Raw genomic sequence first — 22,576 nt, forward strand, 5'->3', positions numbered from 1 at the left:
AAAGATACAGTGAAGAGAATAAAATGACAAGCCACCAACTGGAAGAAAATATTTGCAAGATATACATCTGATAAAGGACTTGCGTCTAGTTACATCAGAAATCCTCAAAATCCAATAATGAGAAAACAACTCAATTTTAAAGATGGCCAAAAAATTTGAACAAGTCAGCAAACAATACAGATGGTGAGGAAGCACATGAAAAGGTGCTCAACATGATTAGTCAATACGGAAACGCAAATTAAAACTGCAATGAGTATTACACACCTATTAGAAAGGCTAAGATTAAAAAGACCGGCCCTACCAAGTGCTAGTGAGGGTGTGGAGCAACTGCGACACTTACTTATACTTACTTACCACCCACATGGCTGGTGGGAACGTAAAGTAGTATAACCACTTTGGAAAAGTTTGGCAGTTTCGTAACAACAATAACAGCCACCACCAAACAAACATATACCCACCAGGTAACAGAGCCATTTCATTCCTAGGTATTTATTCAAAAAAAAATGAAAGCGTATGTCTATGCCAAGCCTTGTATATGCAGTTTTATTTGCAGCAGTTCAAAACCGGAAACAACGAAAATGTCCATCAACAGACATGGAGCAGACATACAACGGAACACTACTCGGTTAAAAGGAACGGACTATCAATACAGTAACAACATGGATAAATCTCAAGATAATCACACTGAGTGAAATACCAGGCCGAGGGAAAAAAATGTACCTTCTGTATGACTCCACTTATATAAAATTCTAGAAAATATAAACTAATCTCTAGTGGATTAGTGGGTTGGGTGCCAGTGTAGGGAGGAGTGGGAAGGTTAGGTAAAAAGGTCCCAGAGGGGCATGAGGAAAATTTGGGGGGCGGGATGGATATGTTCGTTATCTTGATTGTGGTAATGGTGTCATGAGGGAAACATCTAACAAAACATCAATTTGTACATATTAAATATATGCAGCTTATCGTATGTCAATTATACCTCAATAAAGCTGTTGAGAAAAACAAAATATTAACAGTATGCCAGATCAAACAATAGAGAAATGCACAAGGAAATCAATGGGGGAAAAAAATCAATTCTACAAAGGCTTCCACGTTGTCCCTGTATTTCCTGTTTTCATTAGGGGTGGGAGGGGGATATAACATCACATCTGTTTCGTGCCCCAGAGCACACCCTTAACCCTTGCCAGCTGTCTCAAAAATACATGCTTTTCTGGTGGGGGTCGGGATGGATCAACTCACAACCATCAATTCCCATAAGAAAAACAAGCTAAAGTGTAAGTCCTATTGACAACAATATTTAATGTAAAGATTCATCTTTCATATGCAGAATAGCATATTATCCGTATTTCTCGCTTTATGGAATATACTTTTGTTCAAAATGGATGGACTGTATACTTTTCTTCTAATAATCATAACTAAGAGGAAATGAGCACTGAGCACCTCGAATAGCATTTGCTATCTAATTCTCACAATGTATCATTTTACTGATAAAGCTTAACAGGGTAAATAACTGGTTGAAGATCACACAATTAAATGGCAGAGCTCTAACCTTTCGATTTGAAAGCTCCATGCTCTTCACAGCTATGCTTAAATGAATATTCTAATCAATAGTTTTGTAGAATGCCTAGTAATTATTTTTATGTCTCTTGTTTGAAAAGCTACAATTTCATGTCTGGACTTCACTCAGAGAGAGTAGGAATAAAAAATATCAGCCATTCCAACTATAAAAAAAATTAAAATATGGCCCCAAACACCCACTGATTAATTCCCTTCTAAAACATGTTTTATAATAAAGGTTATGAATGTAAATCTAAAAACCTTAATAAAACCTGATATTGCATCAGATCTAAGACATGCAGATATATACCCAATGTGGAAGACTCAAAAATAAACGATTTAATCTAACTTTTATTAGCAATCAAATCTATTTTCCAAATTTTTTAAATGGCCATTAAGGGTCCTTCATCTTCCTCTGAAGTAGTCAAGCCTCACTGGGAAGCCATCTCCTAGATCTGCTTAGAATTAATGCGCTGAGGCTCTCTTGTTGAGCTGTGTGATTCCACCCCAGCCTCCCCAGGACAGTTAGCTCATGAGCCATGTCATTTGCTTTCACTGTGGAAAGGATTCCTATAGTGTTCTCATTCATGAGAATAAACTGGTCAAAGAGAAAGACTTTCACAAAGAATGTTTTACTCTGAATAATCTCTTGTAAAACAGAAAATCACTTTATATAAAAGTTCAATTAGGATCAAATACAGTATAAATGGCCTCTGTAACAACTGGACTTTAAATATAGAAAAGCTGCATATTACACTATTTTCTACTGACTTTCCTGGTTCTATGCCAAACATGTCTTGGCTGCAATAGAAGAATGAGGAGGCTTTTATATTTTGGGGAGAAATGTAACTATGGTGGGGGCTTTTCTAGAAGGGTGTAGTTGCAATCTGGCACTTTGCAGAAATTCTGGAAAATGAATGAAGTTCTTTTATAATTATAGCTCTATACGTAGGATCTGGGACCTTTATAATAAATATATCCCTACAGAAACCCAACCTCTGTCAATGTGACCTACTATTTACCTAGCAGCCAACAGTGAACCACATAGTTTTGTTCAAAGTTGCAAGGTTAAAGAATGGGTTTTATGCCCAGGAAAAAAATCTATTTTGAAGGTAAGGAGGGAAAAAAAGATAAGCCTTTTTACTCAAACAGAAGGAAAAAAACCAATCATAACTATTTCAAAATCGTTTCAACCCACTAAGCATGAATTAAGAAATACTAAATGGAAGAAAATTAGTAAGCTGCCATATTAGTCTGAGAAGTCCAACAGTGTTTGTTGTTATGCAAGAATTATAGAAATAATAACAGTAAAATCTTTACATATTACAGAGGCCCAAACAAACAAAAAACTACAAATGAAGAGAGATTTTATTTTAACTTTAACAATCTGGTATGGCAGTTGCTTTCTCAAAAGGACTGAAGCAGTTCTGACCCCAGCTGCTACGTATTTTCTCTAACAATAGACTGTTTAAAGACGCCTCACTTCTGGCGAAGCTATTCATTTCAACCTAAACTGCATCTAGCTTAAGCCTCAGAAGACAACTTTATCACCTCCAAGCCCTATGCAGACTAAACACAACACTTGTGCAGGATTCGGAATGGTGTCTTATATCCCAGTGCTCCCTTAATTATAGCTCCTGCTTCTCAAGCTGCTCTTTCGACTTGTCAGAAGCTGCCTAAAGTAACTAAAATTGGATTCATGCAGAAAAAATGTATTTTAGGAAAACATGTGCAACAAACACCTACGCATCTATTAACGTTAAAACCAGAAGGCAGTATGTTGCAGCCACCTAAGAACAAGCTGTAAAATCTAATAATTCACAACATTCGTTTTGAAATCTTGTGGCAGTCTTTTAAAGCAACGCATCACAACGGTACAATCATTTCATCGACAAATCTTTATGGCGTGTCTATAGGCTAGGCCCTATGCTGGGTGCTGAGGATGTCAGAATTAGCAAACTAGACACATAAAGCTCTACAGGTTTGTTTGGTTTCTAAGGCTGAAAAGCAAAGAGAAAATAAGGTCGGCCTGCTTTTTTCCATTAGAGGCAGCCATCCTCCCCCACCCCTACCTCAATTGTGAAGGGGTTGAGGCCCACAAGTTTTTGTAAAAGTCAACTGTAGTATTTACGGGGAACCACCTCCCGGAGTCCCAGTGCCAACAGGGGTAGATCCTCAGCTGAGTCTATTTAACACATGTTGCCAAACTACTGTAGTTTTCTAAAATCCGCTTGCTATTTATAGTAATACTGCTCCTAGAAAATGCTTTCTGGGTTTTACAAGGAGTCATCGCCATGAGCCAAGGACTCCCCGTGCAGCCTAATCAGTGAACTGTTCGGGTTCTAAGCTGATAATGCCTACGACGGACAGAAGAGCCAGGCTCTCAGATGAGAACCAAGACAAAGAACTGAGAAAACAACAGGCAATAGGAGTGAGGATTAGGAACCAGTTCAAACTTCCCCCAATCCTTTTTTCTCTTCTCTTCATTGAGCAGATAAATATGGGATAAGAAATGGGAGGGTGTCCTGGGTTTAATCAGGTTAGGACTACTGGTAACAATGGGATGGGGTTTTGAGAAATAGAATAGTTTCCAGGGATGTACAGGGAAAGGAAGAAAATTCACCAATAGTGACAGAAGGGGAAGGCCTGTGGAAGCGGCAGAAATGAGTCACCAGCCAGACTGAACATTTATAGGCAATGTATGTTGGCAGGGGAGTCATTAAAACACTAGGCACCGCTGAGGGCACACTGGAGTCATCCATTCATAATATTAGCGACCGCTGACTGTTCCTTGGATATGGGGAACATGGTATGCACCGAAAGAATCTACATAAAGGGGAAAAAATGACTCCTACACTGTTACAGTATCTGCAACACCTGGCAAATTGTGGTGTTACATACAAATACTAGTTGTTAATCATTTATTCTTATTACAGAGAAGGAAGACAGACTGAATGACGTGACCGAAGTCATACAGTTCTAATTAGTGGTATGGGAGGCAAAGACTCAGGCAATGAACTTTAATGTATGTGACTAGGCATGTGTCAAAGCCATAAACACGTGATCCCTAGGGAGCCATGCAACTCAAGACTGAAGCAAGCAGGGAAAGGAAGAAAAGGAGACAGACTCTGTCCCCACCCCCACCCCCACATTTCAGAAGGGAATTGCCTCATGCACTCTGGAGAATGAAACCATTGGAAATTACTTATCACACATGACAAAGCTACCAGGGAAAACAAAACAAAACAAGAACCAACAGTTTTCAGTGAGAAACTACCCTGGGGCATATTTATTAGACAGAAATGTCAGTCTTTTTCAGTCACTCTTGAAAAAAAAAATTAGCATGTCACATTAAGAGCATATAGAAATAATACTTAAGATTTTATTTTTTTCACAATTATAACTTTAGAGTAATCCAAGAAAAGACTACTCAGATACGACTAAATGAACACCACATTTACTCTCTATCAGTGCAGGAAGGGAAAAGGCTTTTCGTATGAACTCTATTGAGTGGTTATTGATGGCTACTTAGGAAATCACTGATTCCCTAAGGCTCCTTGAAAATTATCTAGAAAATTATCTTTGTTGCTATAAAAAAAAATCTTCAAAAATGGAGCTTCATATGAACACACATGAAATAAACATTAATGCAATATTTAATAAAAAGGATAATTTTGAAAAACAAGGAAGCCCAAAGTACTTCACAGACCTTTTACCAATGAGCTTTTAAGATGTACACTGATATAACCTCTAATTATATTTGAAACTATAAGCATCTTCTTAGATCCTTATACTTGGTGTGTTTTGCAGGGACTATGCGCTCTCCAGCATGCTGCAATCTCTCTTCTTTGGCCATTTCTCCTTCCTCTCATCCCCCTGATGCTCACACAGGCACCCTTACTGTCTTGTCCTTGCTTCTCCAAATCTGATCTCAAGACAGACTGGGAAGCATCCTTACAATGGTGTAAAGGATTCATGATACTTGAAAGGAGGGATACCGCCTTGTATTTTTTAAATTAGACTTTATTTTTTTTTAGAACAGTTTTATTTTTACTTATTATTTTTAAGTAGGTTCCACTCCCAGTGTGGAGCCCAATGCGGGGCTTGAACTCATGACCCAGAGATAAGACCTGAGCTGAGATCTGGAGTCGGACCCTTGACTGACTGAGCCACCCAGGCACCCCTTTTAGGGCAGTTTTAGGCTCACAGAAAAAGTGAGTGGAAAGTAGAGTTTCCACATATCGCATACCCACCTTCCCCACCCATTGTGTCTTAACAGATATCAAATATTACAACAGAAGAATTCTTCATCTGGGGTCTAGGGAATCCAGAAATGGTCTTCATGGAGTCCTTGATCTCCCAGGTAGTATATCCTGAATTTTAGTATATGGATGTATACACATTTTTTAGGAAGCAAGTCTCATCAGGTTCGAAGTAGTTGGCATTCAAAAATGGTTAAGGCCTGCAAGCTAAAGAATGAAGTTCAAGGTCCAGACATGGGGTAGACTAAAAGAACTATTCTGGGGTCAGAAAGGCTTTACCATTGTCCCTAAAAGCATACCACACGGAGGCTGCCAAGCAAGTATCAGTATGCATACCCAGGCCTCTAACTTCAACAGGAACCACAGAAAATACCAAGGTTAAAGACATTACAACCCATGAAATGACTTTCAAAACATATGATGACTTCTTTTTTTCTTTTAACACACCTTTAAAGCCTCTATGACGAGGTCCCTCGCTTCAAGCTCTCCTTCAAGAATACTGAATAGTGTTAGGAGTTCAGGCTTGCTGAGTTTTTCCAGATTCATCCTGAAAGCCTAAAACAAAAGCAATGATCAGACAATCTCCAGAAGCCAGAGTGAGTTCGATAAGAAAAAATTTAAAAAAATAAAGTGAGTCAGACAAGAAAAGAGCAACAATTACAGTAAAAAATGCTTTAAGATGGCAAACGGTACAATTAAGTAGAAAAAAATAAGAGCTTTCTGATGTTAATCATAAACTGAGCAGTAAGAGAAAATAAAATTCACCTTAATTATGGATTTCATCACCACTCACAAAGATCAATTTTCCATCATTTTTCCTCCAGGCATATTTACGAAAACATCCTGGGAGGTCTCAGAAAGAATTAGTCATGAGTTTTGCTCACTAGAAGCACAGGTAAAATTGTGCTATCATGAATACTATTCTACCAGAAAATCGTGAGACCATGAAAAGATTTCCCAGTTTTACAGAACCAAATGTCTAAACCGTATATAAAACATTCCGGAATCGCTCTGAAGTTGGCCGAAACGAAATTTGGGCAAAGAGAATGTCCAGTGGCAGTATGGGAGACGCTCTTCTTTTAAACCGTCTACTTTCACGTGATAAGTGTTCTCTGTGAAAGTAGATGGTTTAAAAGGAGAAACAGCTATCACAGTATTTATATTTCATCTAATAAAATAAGACTTCAATGCAACCATCATACAAATAGACTTTTAAATAATTTCTTAAAATATACTGTCCTTATTAAACATCTTAATTGGACAGATGACTACAAACTTTATCTGACGCAGTAAGTTCATGTCTCTGAGAAGTCTTACATCTTTTGAAATATGTTAAATGGCAAACTGCACAGCATAGACTCCATCCTTGCCACAAGATTAATTTCTCAAAACCACACAGAGATAGAGGTTCGACTGCTACACAATTTTCCAAGGGTCTTCTGATCAGTGGGTACGGTAAGATGCATTTTATAACTTCTGAGACTGAGCCAATTACTACTTTCCTTCTCTCCCTTTTTACTTCCAAATTGTCACTCTCATATAGTTTCCTTTAAAGTGAATTACACCATGACGAGTTCACACACCCTCCAGTAATTCCCAACTCTTATGAGCACATTAAATTTTAGGAGGCACACAAAAGAGTCATTGATTCCTTCCAGAGCTGCTGCCTCTCAGGGAGGGAGAGCATGCAGAACAGGCATACTTCACTGTTGTCAGACTGTGCTCCAAGACACGCTGTACGAACCTTTGCCACATGGCAAAGTATGTTCCATCTAATTGCAGCTCGGGCTGCTAACTTTCTAACTCCCGAGTTTTAGCAGCTGGTAAGTGATCCTCACTTCGGGATTATAGAAGGCCTCTCACAACGGGTTATTTTAAAAAGAACTAAAAAAACAAAAGCACAAACCCAATAAAGCCACACACTTCATTTAAGATGGTATGTTGGAAAGAGCGTGTGGCTTTGCAGTCGGATAGATGCCAGGTCTGCTCGTGGCGTGACTTGGGGCAAGTTTTCTGATTCTTGGTTTTCTTAACTGTGAAAGGGAGATGATGATATCTAACTCATAGGGTTGCTGTGGAGACTGGGTTTATAAACGTAAACCATCTTGCCACGTTCCTGATACAAGCTGAACAATGGTCTAATTATTAATAACTACTATCCTCTCTCATTTTCCACAAGAATTCTAAGAAAGGCATTACCAAAATTGGGGGCAGCCAAGATCAATGACCTCAGAAATACCTTCAAGCTGCCCTTTTGCAGTTGGGAAACACAAGTGAAGAGGGCTGAGAGCATCCTGGAGTGAAGAACGGTGAGGAGTTTAAGCCACCAGTTGAGTCACACTGGTTTCTTAGATGAAACCCGTCCCCCTCTTCCCGATGGTTTCATGTTTTAATCTCGCAGAGATGAAAAAGCAGAGGAAAAAATCCTATCATTTTATGCCCATCCCCTTCCCTCCCAGGATGGTCACCAACTACACTGAGGAAATGAACGGGATGTAGGAGCACCAAAGTACAACAGTAGTGTTCACACGCATTCTTCTTCTGTCCTTCAGTATCTGTGTAGTCCCTCAATCCTCTTATTTAGACATCGAAAACTGGGGCTGAAGGGGGCAGTGCCATGTGAGGAAAGCACAACAGGCTGGGAGTGAGGAGTGCAGAATTTTCGTCTGAGTTCTGCCACTAAGCAGCTCTGTGGCCTTGAGGAAAAAAGTTACCCAGTTGCTCCGGCACTGCGTTTCCTCACAGGTAAAATCAGACCGACTAGATAATCTCTAAAGTCCTTCTTGTTTCCATTCTAAGCTTTCACGGGTCAAAATCAAGAATTTATTGTTAGAGAATCCAGTGAAATAAGAATAAAGTGAAAATACAAAGAGCTAAATTAGACCATACCTAAGTCAAAGTCTTGGATCTGTTTTGATAAATACATCCTCGTAAAAGAGAAAAACTGAAACAATCTTCAGAGTCACTTTAATCATAAAGGAGTCCGGCCCAGGCAAGGAAAAATTCCATTCTTTGTCAATGGCGTAAAGCACTATAGTCTTGTTATCTACATTTGTAAATTGCTTCTGCACACACATTTTAATATCTGGAACATTCTGCTAATATGTACCCGCTCATCCAGCTGAGTGTCTACATGAAGTGAATACAATACAAATATGACACAGGAGGAAAAAAAGGGTCACAGCTGTGTAACTGAAAAACCAACAGGTCTGTTTTCACATATTCCCATAACCTTTCTTTAGAAATACTAAAATTCAGCAGTTCTTTGCCGTTCTTTATATTTGGCTCCAATCTCAATACACAAGACACTGCAATAAATTTAATATAAGTGAAAGACAGTAAAACTACATGTGTTTTAGGGTGATAGCGATATTCCTGGGAGTGGGGGTGATACTGACCTGGTAACTGGCAGTCACACTTTCGTCCTTGAGTATAAATTCTTAAGGTCTTCTTCAGTTAAAATTTGCGAAAACTGACAAGTATATTTAAAATGCCATCTGCATGGTGGAAAAGTGTCCAATACTGCAAAATAATAAGAAATGTATTATCTATGTGACCATACTATAAACGATTTGATAAATCCCATGAACGTCAATTGTCATTACGGCTGATAAGGTCTGACAGGTGTGGGTTGACACAGACAAGAAAGAAAACAGCCACTTCTTCAAGTCGAAGCTGAGTAACATTGGAAAAATACCGTGCATCTGACTTCCCTTTTGCAATTACAGTTAGGGAAGGTGAGGGCTTTCAAAATCTTTTTCTACTTGAAGATGTCCACTGCCATTTCAAGGACTAACTTATGAATGTCCTAGAAGAGAAATGACTTTGTCTCCCTGAACTGACAAAAGCCTATTTGCTTAAATCACCATGACTGATGCATAATACACTCGGATGGAAAAATGACGTAATTACAACCGAACTTTTCAAACTGCTGAATTTTGTAAGGTGTGCACATATCACCTCACCTCCCGCCAGTCAATGAACAAAAAAATCAACCTGTCACCGCCTGGACTTTGTAAGGCTAATTACTCATCCCAGCTCCTACTTTTTCCCATGTTCCCCCAAATATGAAGTGTTAAATTATATGCAAATTCTGTGTTTATGTCTTCCTGATAGTATATCAGACCGACAAACTTTTTAAAAAATGATAGGCTTTAAATTTTATGTGAGGAAACCTAACTTGTGTCTTGTACTGTAACCCACCAACTCTCAAACTGGACTCCCATTTTTGCCTAATATTTAAATGATGTGGCCCAAGATATCTGGAAAAAGGCTGCTGCTAATTCCATATTAATTGTCCAAAATATGACGGCCAGATTTTTGGCATGCCGTATCGCAGTCTACGCACTCTCTACTTGCTTTCTAAATGAGCCGTTACTTGTCACTGTCACCATCCATTAAGTAACTCTGAAAGACAAGATCATTTCAACCAGATGCTCAGCTCATTTCTTCCATTTGAACGTCTCCACGACGTAACTTTCCTTAGAGTTTAGAGGCAGATATGTCTGTTCAAGGCACGCCACAGTCTATAAATCTGAAATAAAAACCACTCGTAGACAAGTTGTCTGGATACATTATCCTATACAGCTAACTGTAGCTTTATTAAGCTTTACAGTTGTCTCAATTAAAAAATAAATATATATAAGAAAAGAGATAAATTATATGTATTTTTTTTTAAGATTTTATTTATTTATTCGACAGAGATAGAGACAGCCAGCGAGAGAGGGAACACAAGCAGGGGGAGTGGGAGAGGAAGAAGCAGGCTCATAGCAGAGGAGCCTGACGTGGGGCTCGATCCCATAACGCCGGGATCACGCCCTGAGCCGAAGGCAGACGCTTAACCGCTGTGCCACCCAGGCGCCCCAAATTATATGTATTTTAATACCCTAGGAAAAAATAAGCCTATTTATGGGATATGTATGAAACTTCTTTCTAGGTTATCAATAAATGATGTTAAACATCAGTTTGCCCAGCGCACCATTCGGTCTATTCACACGCTACTTTCCATCAAGTCAGGGCCAACAGGCAGGAGTGTGTGAGTCTTCTACACAAACTTTTATGTGCCAACAGTCACAAGAGTTGTGGCTATCGAGAAGGGCGCCCGCACCCCTCCCTGACCCTCCGAAATGGCAGTGCTGACTTCGCCATGGAGGTATGTTGCTGCGGCCTGGGTTCTGTTCATTTTATTCTGACCTTTTCCCTTCTCTGGGTAATACCCAAGCCCCATTCGTTCAGGTTCTGGTTGCTTCTTTTTGTTCTTGAGGAGGTCCCAGCTTTTGCTCTGGAACTCTGAATTAATTCTACAGGATAGCAGGCGTTGTTGCCTTTTTTACCACAGAGAGATGGGTTGGCGGAAAAAGAAACACCCCAAACAGTTTCTATAGCTATGTAAGCAGGAGGGCAGGGCGGGGTGGAGTACAAGTACGATGTCTGTCTATCTAGTATCTGGGTGTGTGTCTGTCTTTATGTGGGACTGTAGGCTTCATCTCTAGAGTGGGTAGTATGGCGCATGAAAGAGGGAAAGCACATTTTTGGATGAGTCTTAGATATTTTTGGACATAGAAACACCTTAAAAAAACTACACAGATCTGTTTTGTGTGTGTGGTTTTTTTCAAGTCAACTTGGGTAGTATAAAAAACAAAGCAGTTGTTTTGCCCAGAAAATCACGCTTGCAAACTGCATAAAAATCACTTCTTTAATATATACTGAGACATCAGCTTTAAAAAACTTATACTTGGGCTGCAACAGACTGGGTCCAGCCCATTCAGGAAGTTTTTAGTATTAGCAATAAGATAGAAAGCAAATTTGCTCCAATTATGTAAGGATTTTCACATACATATCAGCTAAGACAAAATATAGGAAGCCAACCAATTCTTAAAATTCAGAGTCAATGCTGACATACAAAATGGGTGTTTTTGACAGCTTTCCACTAGATAATGTACTTCCTTAAAAACCCAGAATATATGAAACTTAAAAAATAAAATAAGCATGTCACATTTATAAATACTAAATCTAAATATGGACAAAAATGCACTGCTATTTTTAAAAATGTATCCAAAGCAACCTACTATCTGGGGGTAGAAGGCGTTGACATCTTACCTTGACTATCTCAAAAAGATTTAAGTTTCCCCACCCTCTGGCACTTCTAGTTTCTCAGAAGGGTTATTTATGCATTTGGGGGTAAAAGAATGACAACATTCCAAACTGTACTTCTCATTCCACTTTTGGCATTTTAGGATTAGGCTAGGGAAGAAAAACATGTCAAAATACTTTCAGAAAATAATTTTCTGACCAAGAAAACAGATCTTTTGTACCTTTACTAAAGAGAGCTGTTTTTGCTATTATTATTTACAAAGGTTCTAAAACCAAGGTATAAAAACAAATATTTTACCGCCATCTACAATACTAAGCAATATAAGCTTTACTACAAATGCCAAATCAATCTTTCAGTTGAAGATAAAAGATACTGCTGGACTATTTGGATCCTCACGTGTCTATGCGTCACAGTAAGTGTTTGGGCCACCTGGGTGGCTCAGTTAAGCTCCGACTCTTGATTTCTGTTAAGCTCCAGCTCTTGATTTTGGCACAGGTCATGATCTCAGGGTTGTGAGATCAAGCCCCGCACTGGGCTCCACGCTGAGCGTGGAGCCTGCTTAAGATTCTCCCTCTCCCTTGGTGCCACCCCCTGCTCTTTCTCTCTCTCTCTCTCCCCTCTGCCCCCACCCCCTGTGCTCTCTCTCTCTCTCTCAGAAAAAAAAATTGGGTTCCTGCGCCCATTCATATACTGAAGTCTTGATCCCCACCCAGCACCTCAGAATGTGATGCATTTGGAGACAGGGTCTTTAAAGAGGTACTTAAGTTAAAATGCGATTATTAGGGTGGGCCCTAATCTAATATGGCTGGTATCCTTGGAAAAGGAGGAAATTTGGACACAAACATGCGACAGGAAAAGACCATGTGAAGACACAGGGGGAAGATGGTCATCTACGAGCCAAAGAGAGAGGCCTCAGAAGAAACTAATCCTGCTGACACGCTGATTTCCGATTTCTAGCCTCCAGGGTTATGAGAAAATAAATTTCTGTTGTTTAAGCCACCCGGTCTGTGGTGTAACGGCAGCCCCATCAAACTAATACAACATGTTAACCATTTACTACTTTAAAGACTCTCAGAGCTTCTAGATTAAGCCTTCCCCTTACCAGGAGAATGCTTAACAGTTCTCAGAATGCCTTGCTTTGTCTTACTGTTATCGGTCTGTTTTTTTGAGCCACACTATAGCTAGTATTATATACAACAGAATGGTTTCAAAACAGTTTTGGAGATTATGAATTTCAGGATCCTGAAATGTAATACGAATAATGCACTCAGAAAGAAATTGCAACAGTGCTAAGGGATCGAGATGCTTGTGTATCCAATAGTCAATACAGACTGTGAAATAGGCCCCAAGAAACCAGTTCTGTAATGAAGCTAAGGTCGACATTTAAAATACTTTCAGTACTCTATCCAAACATACTCTATTCACAGAAGATTCTAGGGTGCCAGGTTTTCTGGATTTATGCTCAGTACAGAAATGAATAATGATATAATTGAGCCTATCAATGTTAATCACCACCACCTCAGAGTTTTATAGCAGAGTTTTCCAAGAAGAATTCAAGCAGGAATAGTAATAACAAAAAAGATAAACATTTATTGAGCTAAATAAAAACAAAACAAAAAAAGATAAACATTAATGGGTTCCAGGCAGTGTTCCAAGTACTTGCCATGAATTACTTGAATCCCAACCTTAGATGACGGACGCTACAACCACCATCACACCCCCATCTTACAGACTGGAAAAGTGAGGCACAGAGGCTAAATAACTTGCTCAAAGTCTCCGATCTAGTATGCAGCAGAAATGGGATTTGAACCTAAGTAATTTGATTCCAGCGGCTCCCTTAACAACTACCGCTACTTGGTAACTACTATTCACATCAGATCTCATTTCACCAGTTTTAAGAATTGTGTGGTAGAAAAACCTCAGCTAAAACGTGATCCACAAATCTGGTAGGGACCTCAGAAATAATCGAATTCAGCACTCTTCATTTTACAGATGAAAACTGAGGCCAGGGTTATTCAGTGAATTCCTGAAGATTACAGTTAAATCGTAAAACTGGGTCTAACACGTACATCTTTTGAAGATCCAGTCTAATCCACTTTCTGGGACACCATGATGGGTATCAGATTTTCGTTCTCTTTAGCTCTGTTTTAAGACTCGTGCATGTCTGGTGTATCTCTTTCCGGGTGTGAATATCTGTCTCTTTCTCTCACTATCTGTATATGTGTATACGTCTGTTTCTCTCATTGTCTCTCTCGTTTGTTGCCAGTAAGATTTATGTGTGTATTGAGGAAAAGAAGGAAGTGGCCTCATGCCCATAAACAAACACTCAAACATCTCTCCCCCAAAATGAGGACATTTAGCACAACGCTATTAAAAACAGGTCTGTCTACCTGGATATCTGTTTACACCCTTTCAAGTAGTCTCATCTGAGACAAGACCAAACCGGAAGAACTACATTAGTTAAGCTACTGGAATGTATGTTAATGAAAATGAATAATAGATTTTATGTTAACATTTGTCATTAAAAAATGTCTTTTAACATTAGAAAAATACCAGAAGTATGAACCACCAAGTATACTTGTCAGTTGACTTTGTTTAGTTTAAATGAAATTATAACAAGATTGCATTGACATATATATCTGTCTGTATCACCTATCATTCTCCTAAACTTCTGTTTTTCTGAAATAATGTCACCAAGAGTTGTAAAATCCCACAACGAAGAAAAAATAACATATAGATTGATTTTCTTTCCAGTAAAATGATTCATAGGCCACAACTCTAGGAGCAGCCTGAAATACAAAAACCCTTCAAATGTCAATGTGGAAGGAAGTCATTGACTCCATCAGGATTCTAAACTGGGAAGAAACAGAACATACAGTACAAGGATGAGCCATAAAACAGTCAAGGTATCTGTGCTGTGGCTATGCCCAGAACCTGCCTCGCCCGGAACTGCAAAAAATTCCACAACAATTACTATAACTGGTAGTGGTGTTTAACCTTTAAAATTTTGTCTTCCTCTCTTTTTAAATGAAAAAAAAATTTTTTTTTGAGAGAGAGAGAGAGTGCATGCCTGCACACAAGTGGGGGGAGGTGGGGGGGGCAGGGAGAAAGAGAATCAACCAGCGCCCAATTCGGGGCTAGATCTCAGGGCCTTGAGATCGTGACCTGAGCCGAAATCGAGAGTCGGACGCTTAACCGACTGAGCCACCCAGGCGCCCCTTAAATTTTGTCTTCTAAATCAGATCACGGATTTTTAAAAAAGTTTAACAATTTGCTCTCAGCTGAAGATTACCAACGACGGACCTAGCAATTGTTTTTGCTCCAAGGTTCTTTAGGGACAGTCACTCTCCTGAGAGGCGGTATGTTGCAGTGAAAAGCTGTGTGGGTTTCCATCCTGGCTCTCCTACTTCACCATTCCTTGATCCACTTAACATGTGAGTTTTCAGGTAGTTAAAATGAGTGACTGATCAGTTCTCATCCCTGGAGCACATACATGGTTTTATCAGCAAGGATAATGAAGTTTTACTTTTCTGATGAGTTGCCAGTTTCTATCATTCATGTGTCTAATTTAGAAATCAAGACAAGCTGACTCCTTCTGACCTGGCGGGTTGATTTGCTCCAGGAAGGAGATGGCCTGGCCAGTTTCTGGGAAAGTCGGCTCAGGGACATGCACAGCATCCGCTCAGGCCAATGGTTATCTCCATACTTGGGAAAAGAAAAGGACATCCTTCTGTCTACACTAGCTTTTTGTGACTTTAGGACACAGGTGGAATGCATGCTTTCACTTCCACAGAATTTTTTACAGCTTTTAATCAAGTCACAATTTTAACTTCATGCCTGAGAAATGGATTTTCTAAACATAGCATGGCTAATTTTTACATTATGTTAAATGCATAGTGGATATGTATCTATATTCATAACCCAGGAGCAGTTATCACTTTATTAGTTCTTCTGTTTACATATCTGTCTTCTGAGACTTGGCTCCCCTGGACAAACTCAACTTGATTAAACTTAGCACCTAGCAGTGTGGTTCAAAGGGGGTATTTAAAAAATGCTGGTTGGAAGGAAATGTACAGTATAAAACCTTGAATGATGGCCAACAAGACTGGGTTTTATCTTTTAGGAAATGAGAAGCCACTATATATTTTTAACCAGGTGAATTTCACAACAAAAGCATACTTTTAGGAAGGGAAAGAGCTGCTTTGACTAAAGGGAAATTAGAAGCAGAAAAAGTAGTTAGGAGAAAACTTCAACAAGCATAGGTATGAGGAGAAAATGTGTTAACTAGGATGGTGGCAGTCAGGATGGAAGAGAAATGACGGATGCAGGAGACTTCGTGCAGAATTTACAGTAACTTGGTACTGGTTCCATTCCACGAGGCTGGAGGGGAAATCATCCCAGATCGGGTGAACTTTTAGACTGCCTAACTAGAACGATGACGCCTTAATAGAAACAGGGATGTTAGAAAAGGAACTGGTTTTAAGGGGAAAATGGTCACTGCTGTGAGACACACTGAATGAGAAGTCATCAGACTCCCAAGAGGAACAAATGTGTTAAGAGTCAGTCAGTGGGGGGAAGGCTAAAGGTTTAGCAGTGGAGAAGTCTTCAGGGATAGAGCCTTTTCAGAAAATTTCTTCTGTGCCTTCAATTTAAAACAAGAGGCAATAGGAAGGAGCTAATACATGGCACTAGACCTGATCATTTTTGTACCCTCAACTATTAAATCACTTAAGAACCAGATTGGTTCTGGGGCGCCTGGGTGGCTCAGTTGTTAAGCGTCTGCCTTCGGCTCAGGGCGTGATCCCGGCATTCTGGGATCCAGCCCCACATCAGGCTCCTCTGCTGAGAGCCTGCTTCTTCCTCTCCCACTCCCCCTGCTTGTGTTCCCTCTCTCGCTGGCTGTCTCTCTCTCTCTGTCAAATAAATAGGTAAAATCTTCAAAAAAAAAAAAAAAAAAAAAAGAACCAGATTGGTTCTATCCTTACTCCTGTACCACCTGCTGCAACGGAAAGGACTGGGTTAGCAGCAACTGAGAGATGGGGCACCCCTTCCCCCATACTTCCCCAAAGCAAAGTTACTGCTTCTCTCTCTTTCCTGTAATTTACCTGTCACTTACCCTATGCTCTTACCTCCTTTGTAACTTACAGTTCTTATCTCTTGTTGAAACAATTCATCCCTGCTTGCTTCTCCCTGCCGTGCTTCTTCCCTGGCTCAGTCTAGGATGGCAAACCCACAGCCCTCTTCAGCCTCGCCCTCCCTAGCAGCTGTGTACAAAGGACCCAAGCAGATGCTCTCAAGGCTCAAGGTCAGAAGTTTTTTTGGTCTGTACACCCCATCATCCTGTGCTCTCCTATTTTCTTTTCTAGTTTCTATAGAACTCAGTAACAATTAAGGATTACATTCTTTGTGGCTCCACAAGTCAGAAAGGCTTCATTTAGCAGCAAAGGATACATTTAGATTGGAAACTCTGGCTTTGGACCTGAAATACAGAGTTTGGAAATACTTGGCAGGGAGGAACCATATTACTGCATTCTTTATTTCAATGCCTGCTTGTGGTCCTGTTTCCTCAACCCACACACCCCTGTCCTCGACTCCCCCCACCTCCACTCTTAACTCCTGTCTATTGTTTCTTCTCACCTGTTCCCATCATTGCTCCTTACTTCAGGGGCAGTTGGGGGAGTTGTCTTCAAAAGGCAAAAACCACTTTTGATCAAAATTACCACTGAAAATCCTTAAATCTAACAGAAGGTGAAACCCTGTACTGTCATCCCTGTGTCCACAGAACCATAAATAGGACACTGAGGATGGAGCTACTTAAGATGGTAGAGTTTGAAGTGTAGCAACTGACAAGTCAGAGAACACACCAGATGGTTGAATCCCTTGCCTTTCTTCTTCTCTGGCCAAAAAATTCAAGAAAGATAATTTGCATGACAAAATTACGAAACACACACTCTATGAGGCAGACACACATAGTCTCCTAAAAATCCTTGTATCAGATGTCTGAGATCATGACATATATAAGCTTTGTTTCCTCAACTTAGGAATCTTAGCTAGATACTGAGATATTTAAAAGCAACCAAATGATAACAAAAGTCATATAGTGATTCTTCACCTTTGTTAAAATGCTAAAGGAGTAAAAGAATATTTAATATCAAGTTCTGTAACTCACATGCAAAGTGCTAATAATGACGGCAATAAGACCTACCAATATTGTGTGCTTCCTACATGCCAGGGACCTCGCTCTGTGATTTACGTATACATTAGTTCATGTAAACCTTAAAAAAAAAAAAAAAAAAACCACGCCCAGAATCACTTCTATGTCACAGCTGAGGAAAATGGGATCTAGTGAGATAGAAAACTGCCCTTGCCTGGGTCACACAGTAAAAGAGCAGCAGAGCTGGGATTTGAACACAGGTTTGCCTTTAGAGTTTCGGCTGTCAATTCCCACGCTCTATACCCTCACAATGAATAAGCCGTTTTCTCACTGAAATGCTCTGAACTGAAACTCAGAAGATGTGATTTTTAGTTATTAGCAGCAAACATGCAGGAAATAAGAAAAAAATGGCCTTCAGAGACAGGCTGACAAGCCATTCCTGGGGTCAACCACCACAGACTGGACAAATTTCCTCCAGAAATAAATCTCTGCTTCTCATACCGTGTCACCAAATGCCAGTTCAATGGCAATTCCTTGAAACACGGTTCTCCTACACTCAGGAAAGCCAAGAATTCCAATCCTGTTCTGCAAATTAACTGGTAGCATTGCGAACCTGATTCTGCCAAGACACAAGCCCATTACAGACCAAGTGCACTGGGCCCACCATAATCAGTCGCATGATTCCATCCAGGGACCCAATACTGTCTGTGTCCCTGTTCATGTATTTAGTGCTAGTTCAGAAAAGCACAAAATCGACTAAAAATCCACTTTAAAAAATCCCAAGGTAGATCAGGAACTTGTCAAAATTAAACACGTGGAAAACATCCTGAAAACCAGCAATCAGTTCTTAGTGTATTCTCCTAAATTCACCTCATTCCACTCAAGTCAGATTCTCAGAAAAATAAAATCCTAAAATGACTAGCAGCGATTACATTAATAAGTCTCCTTCATATTTCATTATAGCAAAATTATATATATAAACATCAGATGTTTCCTTATAGGAAATTCAATATTTTAAAGTCACTTAAGGTACTGGAGTTTCCTAAGACATCAGGTAGGGAAAATAAAGCTAAATCAAGGCAAAAGGCAATGGACTATTTACGAAGTTGTACCGTATCCTACCAGTAATTTATCTTTCTAGTCTACCCTAAGGTGACAGCTTCAAACCAAGTTCAGCAAACATTTGTCCCAGGCACTGGGAAAAACACAATGATTTTTAAAAAATTACTACTACCTGCTCTCAACGAATTTGTAATTAAGTGACATAGATTAGACATATACATAAAAATCCTCTGCATATAATGCTTCTCCTCATCTAATATGACCAAACAGTTGTTGAAAAAGTCAGAGAAAAGATTTCCAAGACCCAAACGTGTATCAGACAGGTCTTGCTTATTGCGCTAAATAATCAAAGAGCATTATTTGCTTTTTCCTCTCTGCTCATTAAAACTCCGGCAATCACCCCTGTTTGGGTTGCCTTAATCTCTTACCTCAGTTTATTTTCTGTTCTCTGCTCATGTAATAAGATATATCTTTTTGGGATTTCCTGTTCTGCTTTTAGTTTTTTCCTGCTGCTGTTGCCGGGGGCCCACGTCTTACCCTCTCCTATCAAGTTTTGTGTTTGCTGGGGAGACCTACCACATGGTTTTTTCTTTGTGCTTTTTTATTGGAGATCTGGAAACAATCACTGAACAGATCTGTGAGCACTAAGAGTGGCTCTGAAAACTTCGAAGCCAACTATTCAAAAATAATAAACTTCAGGAGGTCTACCTTCAGAAAGTCTAACCAGGAGGGTAAAAGACAGTCATTATAACTACCCACCATGATTTCAACTCCTTGCTTCTCATTGCTATTAGCTTGGCTATAGATAACAGTAGTAAGAAGGACTTCAGATTGAAAGCAAAAGAAATAATGTTAAAAAATATGGTAAATTTTAATACATGTAAGTGCTACCGTTAGATGATTACTGGGGATACAATGTCATTAACATTAGGCCAAAATCATCAATATTTTGCACCTGCTGAAATGAAGGTCAACTTGACAAAGCCTTTATGAGCACAACACAGAGACACTTCTTGGTGGTTACAGGTCTGTGAATAGCTGGAGTTGACCTTGCTTTTATTTATCCTTATCTCTGAGATTTAAAACTTGCTCTGACTTTTCATCCCCTAAATTCTGGTAGGTAATACCGGTGTTATAAAACCAATCAACAACATCATATGTATTTCAGCTTCCCCTGGAAGGAAAAACCCACCATAAAAAAGGGGCTGCAGAGTAACCAAAGGCCACAGGGTGAGATTAATGATAAACCTAGATGGCTGAACCTGAATTTTCTTCAAACACTTCCTGCCTTTTGTTTCAACAGAACTATACCTTCAAGGTTAAATGCAGTCTCCCTGAGCAACCGACCAGCCCACCCTAGACTGGGAGATATTCATTCCTAATCTAACGCTCTTTATTTACTTATCTACATTGCTTTATTTGAAAACATGCTATTATTCACTGACAGCCAAACAATATACACTGCATTCTACCCACGTAAGGCCAACTCTGCAGATATCCAACACACCCACCTATCTGTGAAACATAAAAGGATGGTTTTTCATTAAGTTCCCAGGGCAGAAATAGGGTAGAAAGCAAAAATGAAACGCAACTCAAACCTAAAAAACCCTTGAAGTTGGGTTCTCCCTCAAGGAACAGAGAGTGGAGGGAAGGTACAAAGGGTGAAGGGGGAGTGGGGAGTTAGTATTTCTCCTCCCTCCAGAGTCTAAAACAGTCCCGAAACAGGTGGGCTCTCGATCCCCGCCACCCTCCCCCTCCCCCGCTCAAGGGAACAGAGGATCCGAGGGGCTTCGGGAGGAAGCCCGAGTATCAGAGAGTGGGGGATGGGAAGAACTGAAGTGGGGGAAGGCCGCTTCTTCTGTGGAGCTGGCTGTCTAGGTCGGGTCTTGATTTCTGCTTCGCCCATCTTTTTTGAAAAACACTGATTTTTATCTTACGGGTGAAACTAGCTCTGGTCCCACTCTAGCGAGCAGGGACAAGTGTAGGGAGGGATGTCTGGCCTCCTGGGGGGTACAGAACGGGGGTGGGGGCGGCAGCCTAGAGAATGGGAACCTGTGCGCCCTCCCCAAGGCTTAGGCGCTGGGCGAGCGGGGTAAACGACGGGTGTCAGGAGGGAAGGCCCTTCTACGGAGCTGGAATTGACCGGGGACAATAAGCAGTTGCGAGGACCCTCAGTGGATGAGGAGCCGCCTCCTCGGGGAATACCGGGAGGCGGAGGCGACGGCCCCGCCCCCTCAGGGGATGGGCGCGAGTGGCAGTTGGGACGGTGGTGGGAGGACACCGGTGGTCCTACCCTTGCTTTTCTCTCGAGAACCCGGCCCCCCAAGCCAGCGCCAAGCCCCAGCCCTGGCGGCTCCTACCTTTTCCCGGCGCTCCGGGCTCTGCTCCCCGCCGCCTCCGCCACCAGCTCCCATCCACAGCCCCCCGAGGCCCCGCCCCTCAACCGCCAGGCGGGCGCACTGGCATTCACCAGGTCCAATCGCCACCTCGCTTCCTCAGCCCCGTCACCAATCCGTGCCGGCTGGAGGAGGGGCTTCTCCAATGTCATTTAGGCTCCTCCCGGGGCCCCAAGATCCCTTTTGTTTGGGGAGAGCCAGGCTGGGATTGAGCTCGCGTCACTTCCTGGAGGAAGCGCCTCCTCCGGCCCGGGCTCCGGGGTGGGTTCGCGCCCCTCCCGGCTCCGCTTCTGCAACTTTCCACCTTGTGTGCAGCTTCTGGGCAGCACGGGGCCGAGTGTTTCGTGCTTTACCCTCCTGGTCTGGGACGCTTAGGAATGGCGGGCTTTGGGTGCCCGGGTTGATTGGGCGTATTAACGTTTCATTTGATCCAAAATGTTAATAAGTGAAATGCCCTTTGGTGCCTGCTTTAGAATTAGTTGTCGGAAAACCTGGTAACGTGGCTTTCCTGCTGTCTCTTTCTCTTGGACCAGCTTGTGGGTGTGGTGCTAGAAACAAGAGCGCAAAGATAAGCCCCGAGACACCCCCGCCCCACCCCTCCCTTCTCTTTTCCCATTAAATTTGGGAGAGAAATACTAACACTGGAGCCCCTGGCGTGGGGACACCGGGTGGCACCAGGGGGAGCAAAACCCAGTCCGACCTGCCTTCCAGGCAGAAGTGCAATAATTGCAAATTAGTCTGTCAAGATTTTCCACGCTATGCGTGTCCTTGGCCCTCTTACATTGTGGCGCAATGGCGTTTGCATTGAAGCTGGAACGGAGGGCAGTGTAGAGGATGCAAGGAATGTCTGTCCCTCCTTGTGAACTCAGGAATGCAGATCTTGCTGTTAGCAGCAAGCCCTCCCAGGACCAAATAACCCAGAGAGGGAAGAGGATGCATCCCTATCTGAGGTTAAGGTTTCTGGATTCCCTTTCCATAGACTGCACTCCAGTCCACCAGATCGATTTAGCTGGTTAAAATAATAATAACACATTGTTTTAAATACAATATTATA

The 22,576-nt window shown here is 41.1% G+C and overlaps 1 protein-coding gene across 1 annotated transcript in view; it reads right to left on the reverse strand.

Moving 5' to 3' along the window:
- Positions 1-21,567, reverse strand: part of CTTNBP2NL (CTTNBP2 N-terminal like) — a 50,201-nt gene extending 28,634 nt beyond the window's left edge. Inside the window, exons 1-3 of the mRNA XM_026483745.3 lie at positions 21,487-21,567; positions 9,215-9,338; positions 6,264-6,371 (exon numbers count right to left, since the gene is read on the reverse strand). Coding sequence (XP_026339530.1) covers positions 6,264-6,362 — 99 coding nt within the window. The 5' untranslated portion in view covers positions 6,363-6,371; positions 9,215-9,338; positions 21,487-21,567. The remainder of the gene's footprint in view (positions 1-6,263; positions 6,372-9,214; positions 9,339-21,486) is intronic.
- Between the last annotated feature and the right edge of the window lie 1,009 nt (positions 21,568-22,576).

This window comes from Ursus arctos, unplaced genomic scaffold, assembly GCF_023065955.2.
Source record: "Ursus arctos isolate Adak ecotype North America unplaced genomic scaffold, UrsArc2.0 scaffold_12, whole genome shotgun sequence".
NCBI classification, from domain to species: Eukaryota; Metazoa; Chordata; class Mammalia; order Carnivora; family Ursidae; genus Ursus; species Ursus arctos.